Source organism: Pelophylax lessonae (genome assembly GCF_965119305.1).
Source record: "Pelophylax lessonae genome assembly, chromosome: 3".
In the NCBI taxonomy this organism is placed as follows: Eukaryota; Metazoa; Chordata; class Amphibia; order Anura; family Ranidae; genus Pelophylax; species Pelophylax lessonae.
This window is the reverse complement of record NC_138770.1, coordinates 483,829,737-483,842,678: the sequence shown is the minus strand read 5'-3', so window position 1 is coordinate 483,842,678 and position 12,942 is coordinate 483,829,737. Positions and strand designations below refer to the sequence as shown.

The window sequence follows — 12,942 nt, the reverse complement described above, 5'->3', positions numbered from 1 at the left end:
AGTACTGAGCGCTCGAGTGGAGTGCGCCCTAACAGGGAACGGAGGACTCTGACCCTTAATAGAATAAGCCTGTACCACCGTCTGTCTAATCCATTTGGCAATGGTCGCGGCAGATGCAGGCAAACCCTTTCTGGGGCCATCCGTGATCACAAAAAGTGAATCCGTCTTACGGAATGATTCCGTAGCTTTCAGGTATACCCTGATTGCCCGAACCACATCTAAGGAATGCAACGCATGTTCCCAATGATGCTTGGGCTGAGGACACAAGGAAGGTAGTACAATATCTTCATTCAGATGAAAATCTGAAACCACCTTGGGAAGAAAAGATGGCTTAGGATGAAGTACTACCTTATCCCTATGAATCACTAGGTATGGTGACTGGCATGATAATGCAGCCAGTTCTGACACCCTGCGAGCAGAAGTAATAGCCACCAAGAAGGCCACCTTCTGGGATAGAGTAAGCAAGGGAATCTCCCTGATGTTTTCAAAGGGAGGTTTCTGTAGAACCGACAAAACCAAATTAAGATCCCAGGGCGGTAAGGGCGCGCGGACTGGAGGAGCCAGGTGCCGCACCCCCTGGATGAAATTCCGCACCAAGGATTTGGTAGCTAAAGGCTTCTGAAAGAAGATTGCTAATGCTGAAACTTGACCCTTGATGGTGCTCAAGGCTAGCTTCTGCTCAACCCCTTGTTGCAAAAAGGCCAATATTCGAGTCACCGAATAGGTACGTGGAGGAAATCCTAAAGATTCGCACCATGCAATATAAGTCTTCCATGTGTGATAATAGACTTTGCTGGAAGTCGCTTTCCTTGCTTTAATAAGGGTAGGAATGACTGAAGTAGACAAACCTCTGTCCTTCAGTACTTGGGTCTCAATGGCCAGGCCATTAAAACCAGCGACTGTAAAGCACGAAGGTAAATTGGTCCTTGAGACCACAGACACTCCCTGAGACGAAGTTCCCACGGAACGTCTGCGACTAACATGTCCAAGTCGGCCAGGCCGGCTTGAGGAGGCCAGCCTAGAATTTCTAGGACCACTGGCGCTGATTGGATCTGAACCAGGCGTCCCTAGAGCTATCTGGCCCCGACCATCCGAGAAAGTCTGGTCGTTTTCTGTTCCCACACATTTATCAGATACCTGATAGTTATCAGGAAAGGTGATCTTTTCTGGTTGAACCTCAGGGACCGAAGTCACCCGACTAGAGGCTACTTGGCCTATCTGGTCAACCAGATCCGATTCCTGTGAGGTATCGGGACTAATCTTAGGAAAAGGTAAAGGAAAAGATCTTTTCAGGGAACGGTAACTACCGCTTCCTGTGGTACTTAAATGTTGGAAGGGAAGAATCGCACCGGTAGTAGTGGTTGATGCTCGATCTAATGTCCTGAATACCGGTGAAAACGTCCCCCCACCCTGAAACCGGGTGGGGGCGCACCTTCAGGCTGTGTACTCCTTTGCTTCGGGTTTGGCTGGGTTGGTCCCCTTCTTGAACCCTCCTGGAGGAGTCTTGCCTTTCCCGCTAGTACCAGCCGGGCGCCCTTTATGGGCGGTAAAGAAAGGTCCTCGCTTGTTGCGAGGTCCCTTAGCTTTTGCAGCCTGTGGCAAAAAAGTGCTCTTGCCCCCAGTGGCATCCTTAATGATTTCATCTAGGTTGGCTCCAAATAGACGATTCCCCTGAAAGGGGAGATTGGTCAAGGTCTTTTTGGAACCTAGGTCAGCTGACCAGCATTTTAACCACAGCACACGTCTGAGGATCACTGCTAACTTAGATGCATGCCCTAATAGGGGAGTAGTGTCCAAGGCTGCGTCACAGATAAACCGTAGCCCTTGTATGATCTGTTCCATCAAATCAGATGTCTCCTGGGGAATATCTTTTCCCCTAAGATCTTGGCGTACCATTTTCGCCCATTCCGTATCTTTCGATCCACCGGATCCTTAAAGGACGAAGTGTCCTCCACTGGAATAACCGTGGCTTTATTCAGCCTGGAAATAGGCGGATCCACGACTGGTGGTACCGTCCATTTCTTAATGATGGATTCCTCAAACGGATAGCGTCTAGCAATACGCTTGGAAATAGTAAAGGTACGTTTAGAATGCTCCCATTCTCCTTTAATCTGATTACCAAAACATTTAGGTACAGGAAAAGCCTTTGCCGTCTTGATGGGCTTATTAGTCCCAAAAGGCCTCTCTGTTTCAGTTGCCTCTGCCGGTAAAGCCTCAAGTTTTAAGGTTTCTTGCACTGCCACAACTAGTGCGTCCACCAATGCTTCTTCCTGAATTATAGCAAGAGAAGAAGCGTCCTCCTCACTGTCTGAGGGGGCTTTACCTGGGATAACAGCCCTTGCAGAGGAACCTGCAACTGCCGTGACATCTCTGAATCTGAGTCAGAGGTGTCAGATGGTATAGGGGTAGGCGGGGGTCGCTTCCTAGACCCCCGTCCCTGACAGGCCGCCTCCACCCGAGCCACCATAGACTCCAAAATTGCTGTAAATGACTCTATACTCTGTGCACCGGCGGGTCCCGAGGCCCCCTCGAGGGAAACAGGTGGGGGAATATGTGTGGCAGGGTCCATAATAACTCCAGTTACTTCCTGGATAATATAATTCAAAAGTAAAGAAAAAAACTTTTTTTTTTTTTTTTTTTTCTGACCCCCAGCGCCACAAAAAGCCCCTTAGTGTTACCTGCTTAGGGATCCCTATCGTTCGAGAGAGAGAGAGATAGACCCCCAGGCTCACCACTTGATGCTCAGAGTTAAACTGCAACAGCTTACAGCGCTGTCTCGACAAAGAGGAAGTCTCTTGGCTGGCTGCCCAGGAAGAAAGGAGGCGGCTCCGCCCCTCTGCACGCCTTCCGGCGCCTCCCCCAAGCTCCACGAGGTGTAGGATCACCTCAAACATGGCCGCCCCCATGCTGGAGACACGAGGCTACGCCAAAATGGCGGCTCGTGCGATCCAGCAAAAAAAATGGCGGCGGCCTAAACTGAATAGCGGTGTGCTGCAGGGCACACAACACTCTCTCTGCATGGGGATATGGCGTGGTTGGCGGTACCGGCCCTGGCGGACCGCGTGGCCGTTCGGGAGGCCTGCTATTAGCTGGAGATCTGATTTGGAAGGCAGTCTACATGTCCGTGGCTTCTGACTGGTAGGTAGCTTATACTTAACCCATAAGATTCCCAGAATGCCACAGATTACATCTTTAAAACATGTATACAATAGATTGTTAGCTCCCAAGCCAAGCCTCCTGGCTTTTGCACACATAAATCACACTCAAAGTAGGAGGATTTGTGACATGTTATAGGATAGAAAGGACTCTTTCTTACCATACAGAGAGGGGCCCGCGTTCACCACAAAACCCGTCAGGGAAAAAGGGGGAACATACTACTCACCATACCGGAACCAGGCGGGCACCAACTCCTGACAGTACCCCTCTCCACCGGGGCGGGAGGGCTGTCGACCGATACGGACGCCGTGACTCATGGTCTTTGGCGTTTCGGCGAGACGTTTAACTCGCGTGGACAGTCCTTTAATGGGACTTTGTCGCGGCCGACCCAGCGCGGAGCTATGGCCTGCACGCGCTCGTAGGCTGAACTGGGGTGACCACCGGATCTCAACATCCAGCCCGTCGCCCAGTTCAGCTTTCTTGCTTGAAGATCTCACAGGAACACTGGAGAAAAAAGCTGTCTAAAAAATCTTTTTAAGAAAAAAATCTTGCCAGGACCTAAGATCCCAGCAAGGTGTCTAGGTCCTTACTCCTAACTAGACAGAAAATAACTCATTTGCTGAGGCAGAGAGAGAGAGGATATACCCTCTGGGACTGCCCCTAGGGTGTGGCCAGAGCTTTTTAATTTCCTGTCTAGTCCTGCTCCTGCGGAGGTAACATAACCCGAAGGTGGTGTATCACCGAGGACTACGTCTGTCGATGAGCGCTAGAGAAATGTCGTTTTCGGCGTTTTGCATACAGGGAAGTGTAGTGGAGGGGGTCTAGGGTCTTTTAGACGCTCGATCCCTCCATAAAGTGTACCTGTCACTACATATTGGTGTCACAAGGGATGTTTACATTGCTTGTGACAGCAATAAAAGTGATCAGATTTTTTTTTTAAAAACCTGTAATAAAGTTTAAAAAAAAGAAAAAATAAATAGGAAAAAAAAAAATTTAGCCGCCCCCGTCACCGTTCGCGCACAAAAAAAACGTATACGCAAGTCGAGCCGCGAATGAAATCGCTGTTCAAACCACACATGTGAGTTATCGCCTGCGATCGCCAGAGCGTGGGCAATAATTTAAAAAAAAGAGCTACACTCTAACTCTAAACTGGTAACCGTTAAATAAATTTAAAGCTTCGCAGATTAAGATCTCTATTGACCGTAGTTTGTCGCCATCCCACGGGGGGGCGCAATTTTAAACCGTAACATGTTGGGTATCTATTTACTCGGCATGATATCATCTTTCACAATATACAAAAAAAATGGGCTAACTTTACGGTTTAGTATTTTTTAAATGCAGTGAAATGTGATTTTTCAAATTTTTTCCAAAAAAATGGCGTTTTAAAGACCGCTGCGCAAATACCGCGTGACAAAAAATTTTGCAATGACCGAAATTTTATTCTCCAGAGTCTTTGCTAAAAAAATATATATAATGTTTGGGGGTTTTAAGTAGTTTTCTAGCAAAACATACTGATTTAAAACTTGTAAACAAAAAGTGTCAAAAATAGGCTTAGTGGTAAAGTGGTTAAAAAAACGCAGTGGCCGTGAAATCCATCCTGCTTTTGCACCATGTGACTTACCTGGAGTTCCTGCACACGCAAACTGTGTTTTTAAATGCTGGGCCCACGTATATATAAATGCAGAAAGCTTGCCAGTGCAGGAACTGCAGGTAAGTCGCATGGTGCAAAAGCAGGATGGACTTCAAGGCTGCTGCATTTTTTTAAATGCTGCAGGGCATAGCAGCCCATTCAAAACATTTGGCTGCTATGCCTGTGCAAATGTGGTCCGCCAACCCGCATACATGTGAACCAGGCCTAAAGCAGTAGTAAAGTAATTTACAAATAAAAACACTGGTCCGCCTACAGATTTAACCACTTCTGGACCGCAAGGATTTGCCTCCTTGATGACCAGGCCATCGGATCCAAGCGGAGCTGGCCAGGACCAGTCACCAGGTAGGCCAGACACTGCTTGAAGGCTTATTTTAGGCCTGGTTCACATGTATGCGGGTTAGCGACCCACATTTGGACAGGCATAGCAGCCCATTGATTCGAATGGGCAGCTATGCCTGCGTTTTCAGCTGAAAAAAGTTGCATGCAGCATTTAAAAAAAATGCAGCGGCCCGTGAAATTCATCCTGCTTTTACACAATGTGACATACCTGCAGTACCTGCAGCAAGGATTTGCCCCCTTAATGACCAGGCCCTTTTTTGCAATTTGGCACTGTGCTACTTTAACTAACAATTGCGCGGTCGTGCAATGCTGTACCTAAATAAAATTGATGTCTTTATTTTCCCAACAAATAGAGCTTTCTTGTGTGGTATTTGATCACCTGTGCAAATTTTTTGCGCTATAAACAAAAAAAGTGGCAATATTCAATTACAAGCAAGTGGGTCCCGAAAAATAACTATTCAGAAGTGGGTCTCGGCCCAAAAAGGTTTGGGAAGCCCTGCCTTAGAGCGTAGCCGATTTTCCATTACAGGAAGCAGAAACCTGGAACGGAATTTGCCAACAATATTCAATGTTTAAATTGCGGAACTCCGTCAGGGGCTTCAAAGCCTGATGCATGTCCAAAGCTAGCTTGGATAGGTCAGGTAGAAGAATGATAGGAGCTTTGTTGAAAAGAATGGTATCCTGCATGTGTGTAATTTTCAAGATTTCTGCATTCACTTTGAAAAAGTGAACTCTGCAGAAGACATTGTGTGGAAACGCAGGATTAGGATTCCATGGGCACAACCAAGTTCCAACAAGGAATCTTTAGGCTTTTGCAAAAGCGGGTAAAATCTGCTAGTGACACAGTTGTTCGATCTTTGGTTTCAATGGATTTGGGCAGGTCGGGAATGCAAATGTTGTTGCAGAAACTTCTATTTTCTTGGTCATCCAGGTGGTAAAAAAAGCTGTTGGATCTGGAGCGCGTGTTCATGGAGGATCCCCTCGTGCTCGTTTAGATGTGGTAGTATCCACCACCTGTTCAAGATCCTCTAGCCTTCCACCTAAAGCTTTACGCAGATCAGAAATTTCTTGCCTGTATGTCTGCTCCAGAAATTTACCATAGGCCTCAAAGTCTAGACTGATCAGAAGAAACTATAGGCTCTCTTAGTAGGGTACGTTATCTGCCACATATCAACCACATGTAATTTGGATAAATGATTGTGAATTTTACTCAGGTGGCTCTGGGACAGAGGCCAGTCATGGGAACAAAGACATAAGAGTCTAAACAATTAGTGACTTTCTTCACTGCGCTGCTGCGCCTACCTTCAAATGCAACAGCTCAAAAATAGTGTATAAACCATCACAAGAAAACATAACAAAATAAAACTGCATAAAATATAATAGCAGCTAAAGGTGCAGGCAGAAGAAAAGTGCGGAAAGTCAGTCCAAGCAGCTAAACACTTCACCCAGCGGGGGACCTACAAGTGTTGGATCTGGATTCCTTCTTCTTGCAGCACTGCTGCCAGCCTGTGGAGAGGGAAGCCTGGGTGTGGTTGCTTTCAAGGGCCAATCCAGCAATGTGATCCGGATAAGTTTGAAGGTACAGAGGAAAGAAGAAAGATCCTCTAGAGCAGAAGTTCCCAAACTAAGTTTGAGTGGGTCGCCGGCAGATATTACTGAGAGCGGGGTAAGGGTTGCCCAGGCATCGGCAGCGCACTGTTTTACAAGGAAGGAGCAGGCGGGGCCTTGAGCTCCACTGGCGCTCCGACCCCGCCCCTTGCTGTGCGCGCTGTTCTGTACGGAAGGCGGCACCTCGGGGTAGGAGTCGGACTGAGTGGAGCAGTTATCAGAGTGCAGTCCATCGGATCGGAGCTGAGCACCAGGACCAGTCACCAGGTAGGCCAGACACTGCTTGATTGCTTATGTATGCGGGTTGGCGACCCACATTTGCACAGGCATAGTAGCCCATTGATTCGAATGGGCTGCTACGCCTGCGTTTTCCGCTGAAAAAAGGTGCATGCAGACATTAAAAAAAACGCAGTGGCCATGGAATCCATCCTGCTTTTGCACCATGTGACTTACCTGGAGTTCCTGCACACGCAAACTGTGTTTTTAAATGCTGGGCCCATATATATATATATATATATATATATATATATATATATATATATATATATATATATATATATATATATATATATATATATAAAAATGCAGAAAGCTTGCCAGTGCAGGAACTGCAGGTAAGTCGCATGGTGCAAAAGCAGGATGGATTTCAAGGCCGCTGCGTTTTTTTAAATAATGCACCTTTTTTTCTGCAGAAAACGAGGGCATAGCAGCCCATTCAAAACATTTGGCTGCTATGCCTGTGCAAATGTGGTCCGCCAACCCGCATACATGTGAACCAGGCCTAAAGCAGTAGTAAAGTAATTTACAAATAAAAACACTGGTCCCCCTACAGATTTAACCACTTCTGGACCGCAAGGATTTGCCCCCTTGATGACCAGGCCATCGGATCCGAGCGGAGCTGGTCAGGACCAGTCACCAGGTAGGCCAGACACTGCTTGAAGGCTTATTTTAGGCCTGGTTCACATGTATGTGGGTTGGCGACCCACACTTGGACAGGCATAGCAGCCCATTTATTCGAATGGGCAGCTATGCCTGCGTTTTTGGCTGAAAAAATTTGCATGCAGCATTTAAAAAAATGCAGTGACCCGTGAAATCCATCCTGCTTTTACACAATGTGACATACCTGCAGCAAGGATTTGCCCCCTTAATGACCAGGCCCTTTTTTTGCAATTTGGCACTGTGCTACTTTAACTGACAATTGCGCGGTCGTGCAATGCTGTACCTAAATAAAATTGAGGTCTTTATTTTCCCAACAAATAGAGCTTTCTTGTGTGGTATTTGATCACCTGTGCAAATTTTTTGCGCTATAAACAAAAAAAGTGGCAATATTCAATTACAAGCAAGTGGGTCCCGAAAAATAACTGTATTCAGAAGTGGGTCTCGGCCCAAAAAAGTTTGGGAAGCCCTGCCTTAGAGTGTAAAAGTTAGCCGATTTTCCATTACAGGAAGCAGAAACCTGGAACGGAATTCGCCAACAATATTCAATGTTTAAATTGCGGAACTCCGTCTGGGGCTTCAAAGCCTGATGCATGTCCAAAGCTAGCTTGGATAGGTCAGGTAGAAGAATGATAGGAGCTTTGTTGAAAAGAATGGTATCCTGCATGTGTGTAATTTTCAAGATTTCTGCATTCACTTTGAAAAAGTGAACTCTGCAGATGACATTGTGTGGAAACGCAGGATTAGGATTCCATGGGCACAACCAAGTTCCAACAAGGAATCTTTAGGCTTTTGCAAAAGCGGGTAAAATCTGCTAGTGACACAGTTGTTCGATCTTTGGTTTCAATGGATTTGGGCAGGTCGGGAATGCAAATGTTGTTGCAAGACTTCTATTTTCTTGGTCATCCAGGTGGTAAAAAAAGCTGTTGGATCTGGAGCGCGTGTTCATGGAGGATCCCCTCGTGCTCGTTTAGATGTGGTAGTATCCACCACCTGTTCAAGATCCTCTAGCCTTCCACCTAAAGCTTTACGCAGATCAGAAATTTCTTGCCTGTATGTCTGCTCCAGAAATTTAACATAGGCATCAAAGTCTAGACTGAGCAGGAGTGCTTTAATATAGTCCTCCACTTCCCCCCAGAGCCCTGTGATGACTGAGAGGGACTCCTGGAATGGATGGAGTCGCAGTCTGAATCCTGTGGAGACAGGATGGGGTGGTGGGTGCTCACCTGGGCGGCCGGATGGTGTGCAGAAGAGCGGGTTTGCACCATTTGGATGCCGGGGAGCTTCTGCCTTCAAAGCATGAGCAGGTGTAGAAGCAGCTCATCTCCCCTCCCTTCTGGCTGCTGCTCGAGTGCCTGTCCACGCTACCACTCCTCTTACCCATTTAGGACCAGGTAAGTGCACAGGAGATGCACCAGAAGCTGTACAGAGCCGGAGCCGAGGAGACCAGTCTTAGCTCTCCATGGGCTCAGCCACACATCCTTATCATACTTCCATTTAATTGCAACCTGGACCAGTATGTGTCAGACTGAATTTAATAACTTCTCAAACCCTGCAACTGATTTTACCATGTCACTAAGGTCTCTTTCACACGGGCCATGTCTGTTCTGATCAGCAGGGTATCCATGAACAGATTCCATGATGAATTGGAACCAAATGTTATGGATGTCACATCTGTGTCCATTCAGGTTTTCCTGCCCAGACCTTAACAGACCCATGTTAGGTCTATGGGCAGGTAGATGTAAATGGACATGCATCCATTTACCTTCAATTCATCAGTTTAGGTTTGAAAAAAAAAAAAAACGAAAAAGAATGCAAACCCTTTTTTGCATATTTTTATATCCAGACAGACTCAGAGTTAATAAGATACATTTAAATAGACATATCTGTTTACAGCTACCTTCCCATAGGCCTTCCCATAGACCAGTGATGGCAAACCTTAGCACCCCAGATGTTTTAGGACTACATTTCCCATGATGCTCAACTACACTTCATAGTGCATGGACATCATGGAAGATTTAGTTCCAAAACATCTGGGGTGCCAAGGTTCGCCATCACTGCCATAGACTAACATGGAGCTTCTGTTAAGAGCCACCTAAATAAAACAGTTGAATCTGAACTGAATAGCCATGTTCAAGGACCAACTGTTAATAGGGCAACATTTACTGCTGGATGGAAAAGGAGATGCTTGAGACCAGTTCAGATTCCTTTAAAACATTGCAAGACACTTTTTATTACAACAGACACATTAAAAAAAATACAGTAAGCGGTTATCCACTACGCAAGTTAAAGCGGAGGTCCATTCAAAAGGTGAAGTATTGCAGGTTTGCCTCCCCCCTCTACCCCAAAAAGGTGCCAAATGTTCTTCACAGGTCCCAGAAGACTGGGGCCAGTTCACAAAGCGCAGCGCACTTAGCGCATTGCGCAGTAGGAAACCGGCTGTGAAGACACACGGCTTCACTGTTGTTTTCCTTAGTCAGAATGGAGACGCCAGCACCCAAGAGACAATTGAAGAATCAGGTGAGGACACTGCTGGATGCCTGTAAGTGCCCCTAATACTAAAAAAAGTCAGCAGCTACAGTATTTATTTTTTATTTATTTTTTTTGGGGGGGGGGTGGCAGCCTTGAGCTCCTTTTTAATATCTTTTGGAATTTTTAAAGCAGCTTAATCTTTATAAGTACAGACACTTTTCAGCTAAATGTTCTTAAAACAATCAACATTTTTGTATATATATTGTTTTTTTAAAGCTGACAGATAAACTCTTAAAATATATATCATGCTTCTCTTAGAAAAGCAAGGGATAACAAAATATGGGAACACCACCAACGTTGATCAATAAGGTATAGGCAGTTTTAATCACTTGCCGACTGCCGTATCGGTACATCACTAGCCTGTGAGGCTCTGGGGAGCGAGCGCGCAGCGCGCTCCCACGTGGACACGGACCCCCCCGCGCGTGTGACCGGCGGACCCGATGTCCGCCGGTCACTCAGCGATCGTCGGGGGAGAGGGAGAAAGACAGGCGGCTAGTGTAAACAAGCCGCCTGTCATTCTCCCCTGTGTAGAAACAATGATCATACGGTTCTACTATGTAGGACCGTTGATCATTGTTCCTACAGCTCAAGCCACAGCCAATCAATCACAGTTAGAATCACGCCCCTAGGGACACACACAGCCCCTCCCTCTCAAATAAAGTTAACCCCTTCACTGCCAGTGTAATTTTACAGTAACAGTGCATATGTATAGCACTGATTACTGTAGAAATGTCACTGGTAACCCCAAAAGTGTCAAAAATGTCAGTCAAGGGTCCAATCTGTCCGACGCAATGTCGCAGTTCCGCATAAAAAAAAAAAAGGAGATCGCCGCCATTACGCGTTAAAAAAAAACAAAAATGACAAATCTTTCCCTTTGTTAGTAAACGCGATAACTTTTGCGCAAACCAATCAAAATACGCTTTTTGCAATTTTTTTTTACAAACATATGTAGCATAAAAAAAGTTGGCCGAAAATGTTATGATTTTTACATTTTTTGGGGGGGGAATTTCATATAAAAAAATGTGAAAAATATTGTTATTTTTGCAAAATTGACGCTATTTTTTGTTTATAGCACATGATCAAAAAAAATAAAAAAAATCGCACAGGTGATCAAATACCACCAAAAGAAAGCTCTGCTTGTGGGAAAAAAAGGACGTCAAATTAGTTTAGGTACAGTGTCGCACGACCGCGCAATTGTCCGTTAAAATCACGCAGTGCCGAATCGCAAAATACCCCCTGGTCTTTCAGCAGCCAAATCCTCCGGGGCTTAAGTGGCTAAGTGCCATTTAGAGAACTGCTGTAGGCAGAAGTAAATTTTCTTCACTTTAGTTTTAATAGAGAAACCTAACTCAGTATTGATCATCTTACCACAGTGGTGTAGCATGTGATAGACTAATTGTAAAAGCTTCAACTGTCTGACCAGAAAGAGTTCGCCCACTTTTGTCTACAATGGTTCCTGAAACCTATAAAAAAGGAAAAAAAAAAAAAAAACATTACAATTAAAGACATTTGTAGGGAAAAAAAGCAGTTAAAAGAAAATACTATACATTTGTAAATACATACATTTGCAAAGTCATTTTGTAACTAAATGTTATTAAAAATCACCTTTTTAGTCTACAGCTCTGTAATTTTCTGTAAAATGCAATGCAATATAGCTGCCTGGAGGTGCTCTGTAAACAGGATGTGTACAGAACATCCCCCAGAAACAATTTCCTGCTTGTGGGATAGGCTCACTGATTTTCCCAGAAGTCTACACTAAGATACAAGCGAGATATCAGGCATCCCCTGCAACAAATGTTTGGTAAGATACTCTCAATAGTAAATCACATCTAAAGGAATGCAGACCCTGCAATTGTCCTCTATGGAGCCCTGCAAGTGCTGCAACTGATTGATAATTATGAAACCACTACCATTAGATTCAGTTACCACATGGACACATACAAAGGGATTTATTCAGTATAACAAAAAACAGAATTTTTTGTAAGAACTTACCGTAAAATTATTTTCTCGGAGTCCTCTGACAGTCAGCGCCCACTCATACAGTCTGCACTTCTGGGTATTGGTCTTATCCACAGGAGTAAGCTAGGCATAAGATTTTGTTAGAAAACATTCACAAAACCTTTGTATAGACACACCTACAGTGGGCTGTTCCTCTGGTCCAATACCCCCAGCTAGCAGCATTCCCAAATCAGTTTGGTAGCAAGCAGTATAGAGATCCATGAACCCCAAAAGAGGGGTGGGGGCGGCGACTGTCAGAGGACTCAGAGAAAATAATTTTACGGTAAGTTCTTACAAAAAAATGATATTTTCTCTTACGTCCTCTGACAGCCGCCGCCCACTCATACAGTCTGCACTTCTGGGACGTCCCAAAGCAGTGTAGATGTGAGGGGTGGGAAACGTAACCGTCAAAAAGGCAACGCAGCACCCAGGTCAGAGAAAAGAACCTTTTCTGAACCAGAAAGGTAAACACTGGGTAACAGGAAAGCTCAACAGGAGCGAACAAACGCAGGAAAGCCAAATAACCAAGGGGAAAAAACCCCAACAGGAGGAGACAGGCTAAAAACCGCCATGTCTCCTCTAAGGCACTGCCACACACAGAACTTTGCGGCCAAAAGAGGCATCTGCCGATGCCAGAACATCAAGTTTGTAAAATTTAATAAAGGTATGCACAGACGACCAGGACGTGGACACCCGGGACACCGACGCCTGATGGCGGAAGG

General features: G+C 45.4%; 1 protein-coding gene across 1 annotated transcript in view; it reads right to left on the bottom strand.

Moving 5' to 3' along the window:
- Positions 1–12,942, bottom strand: part of MTR (5-methyltetrahydrofolate-homocysteine methyltransferase) — a 1,642,758-nt gene that overhangs the window by 1,358,773 nt on the left and 271,043 nt on the right. The window contains exon 8 of the mRNA XM_082249226.1: positions 11,591–11,685. Coding sequence (XP_082105352.1) covers positions 11,591–11,685 — 95 coding nt within the window. The remainder of the gene's footprint in view (positions 1–11,590; positions 11,686–12,942) is intronic.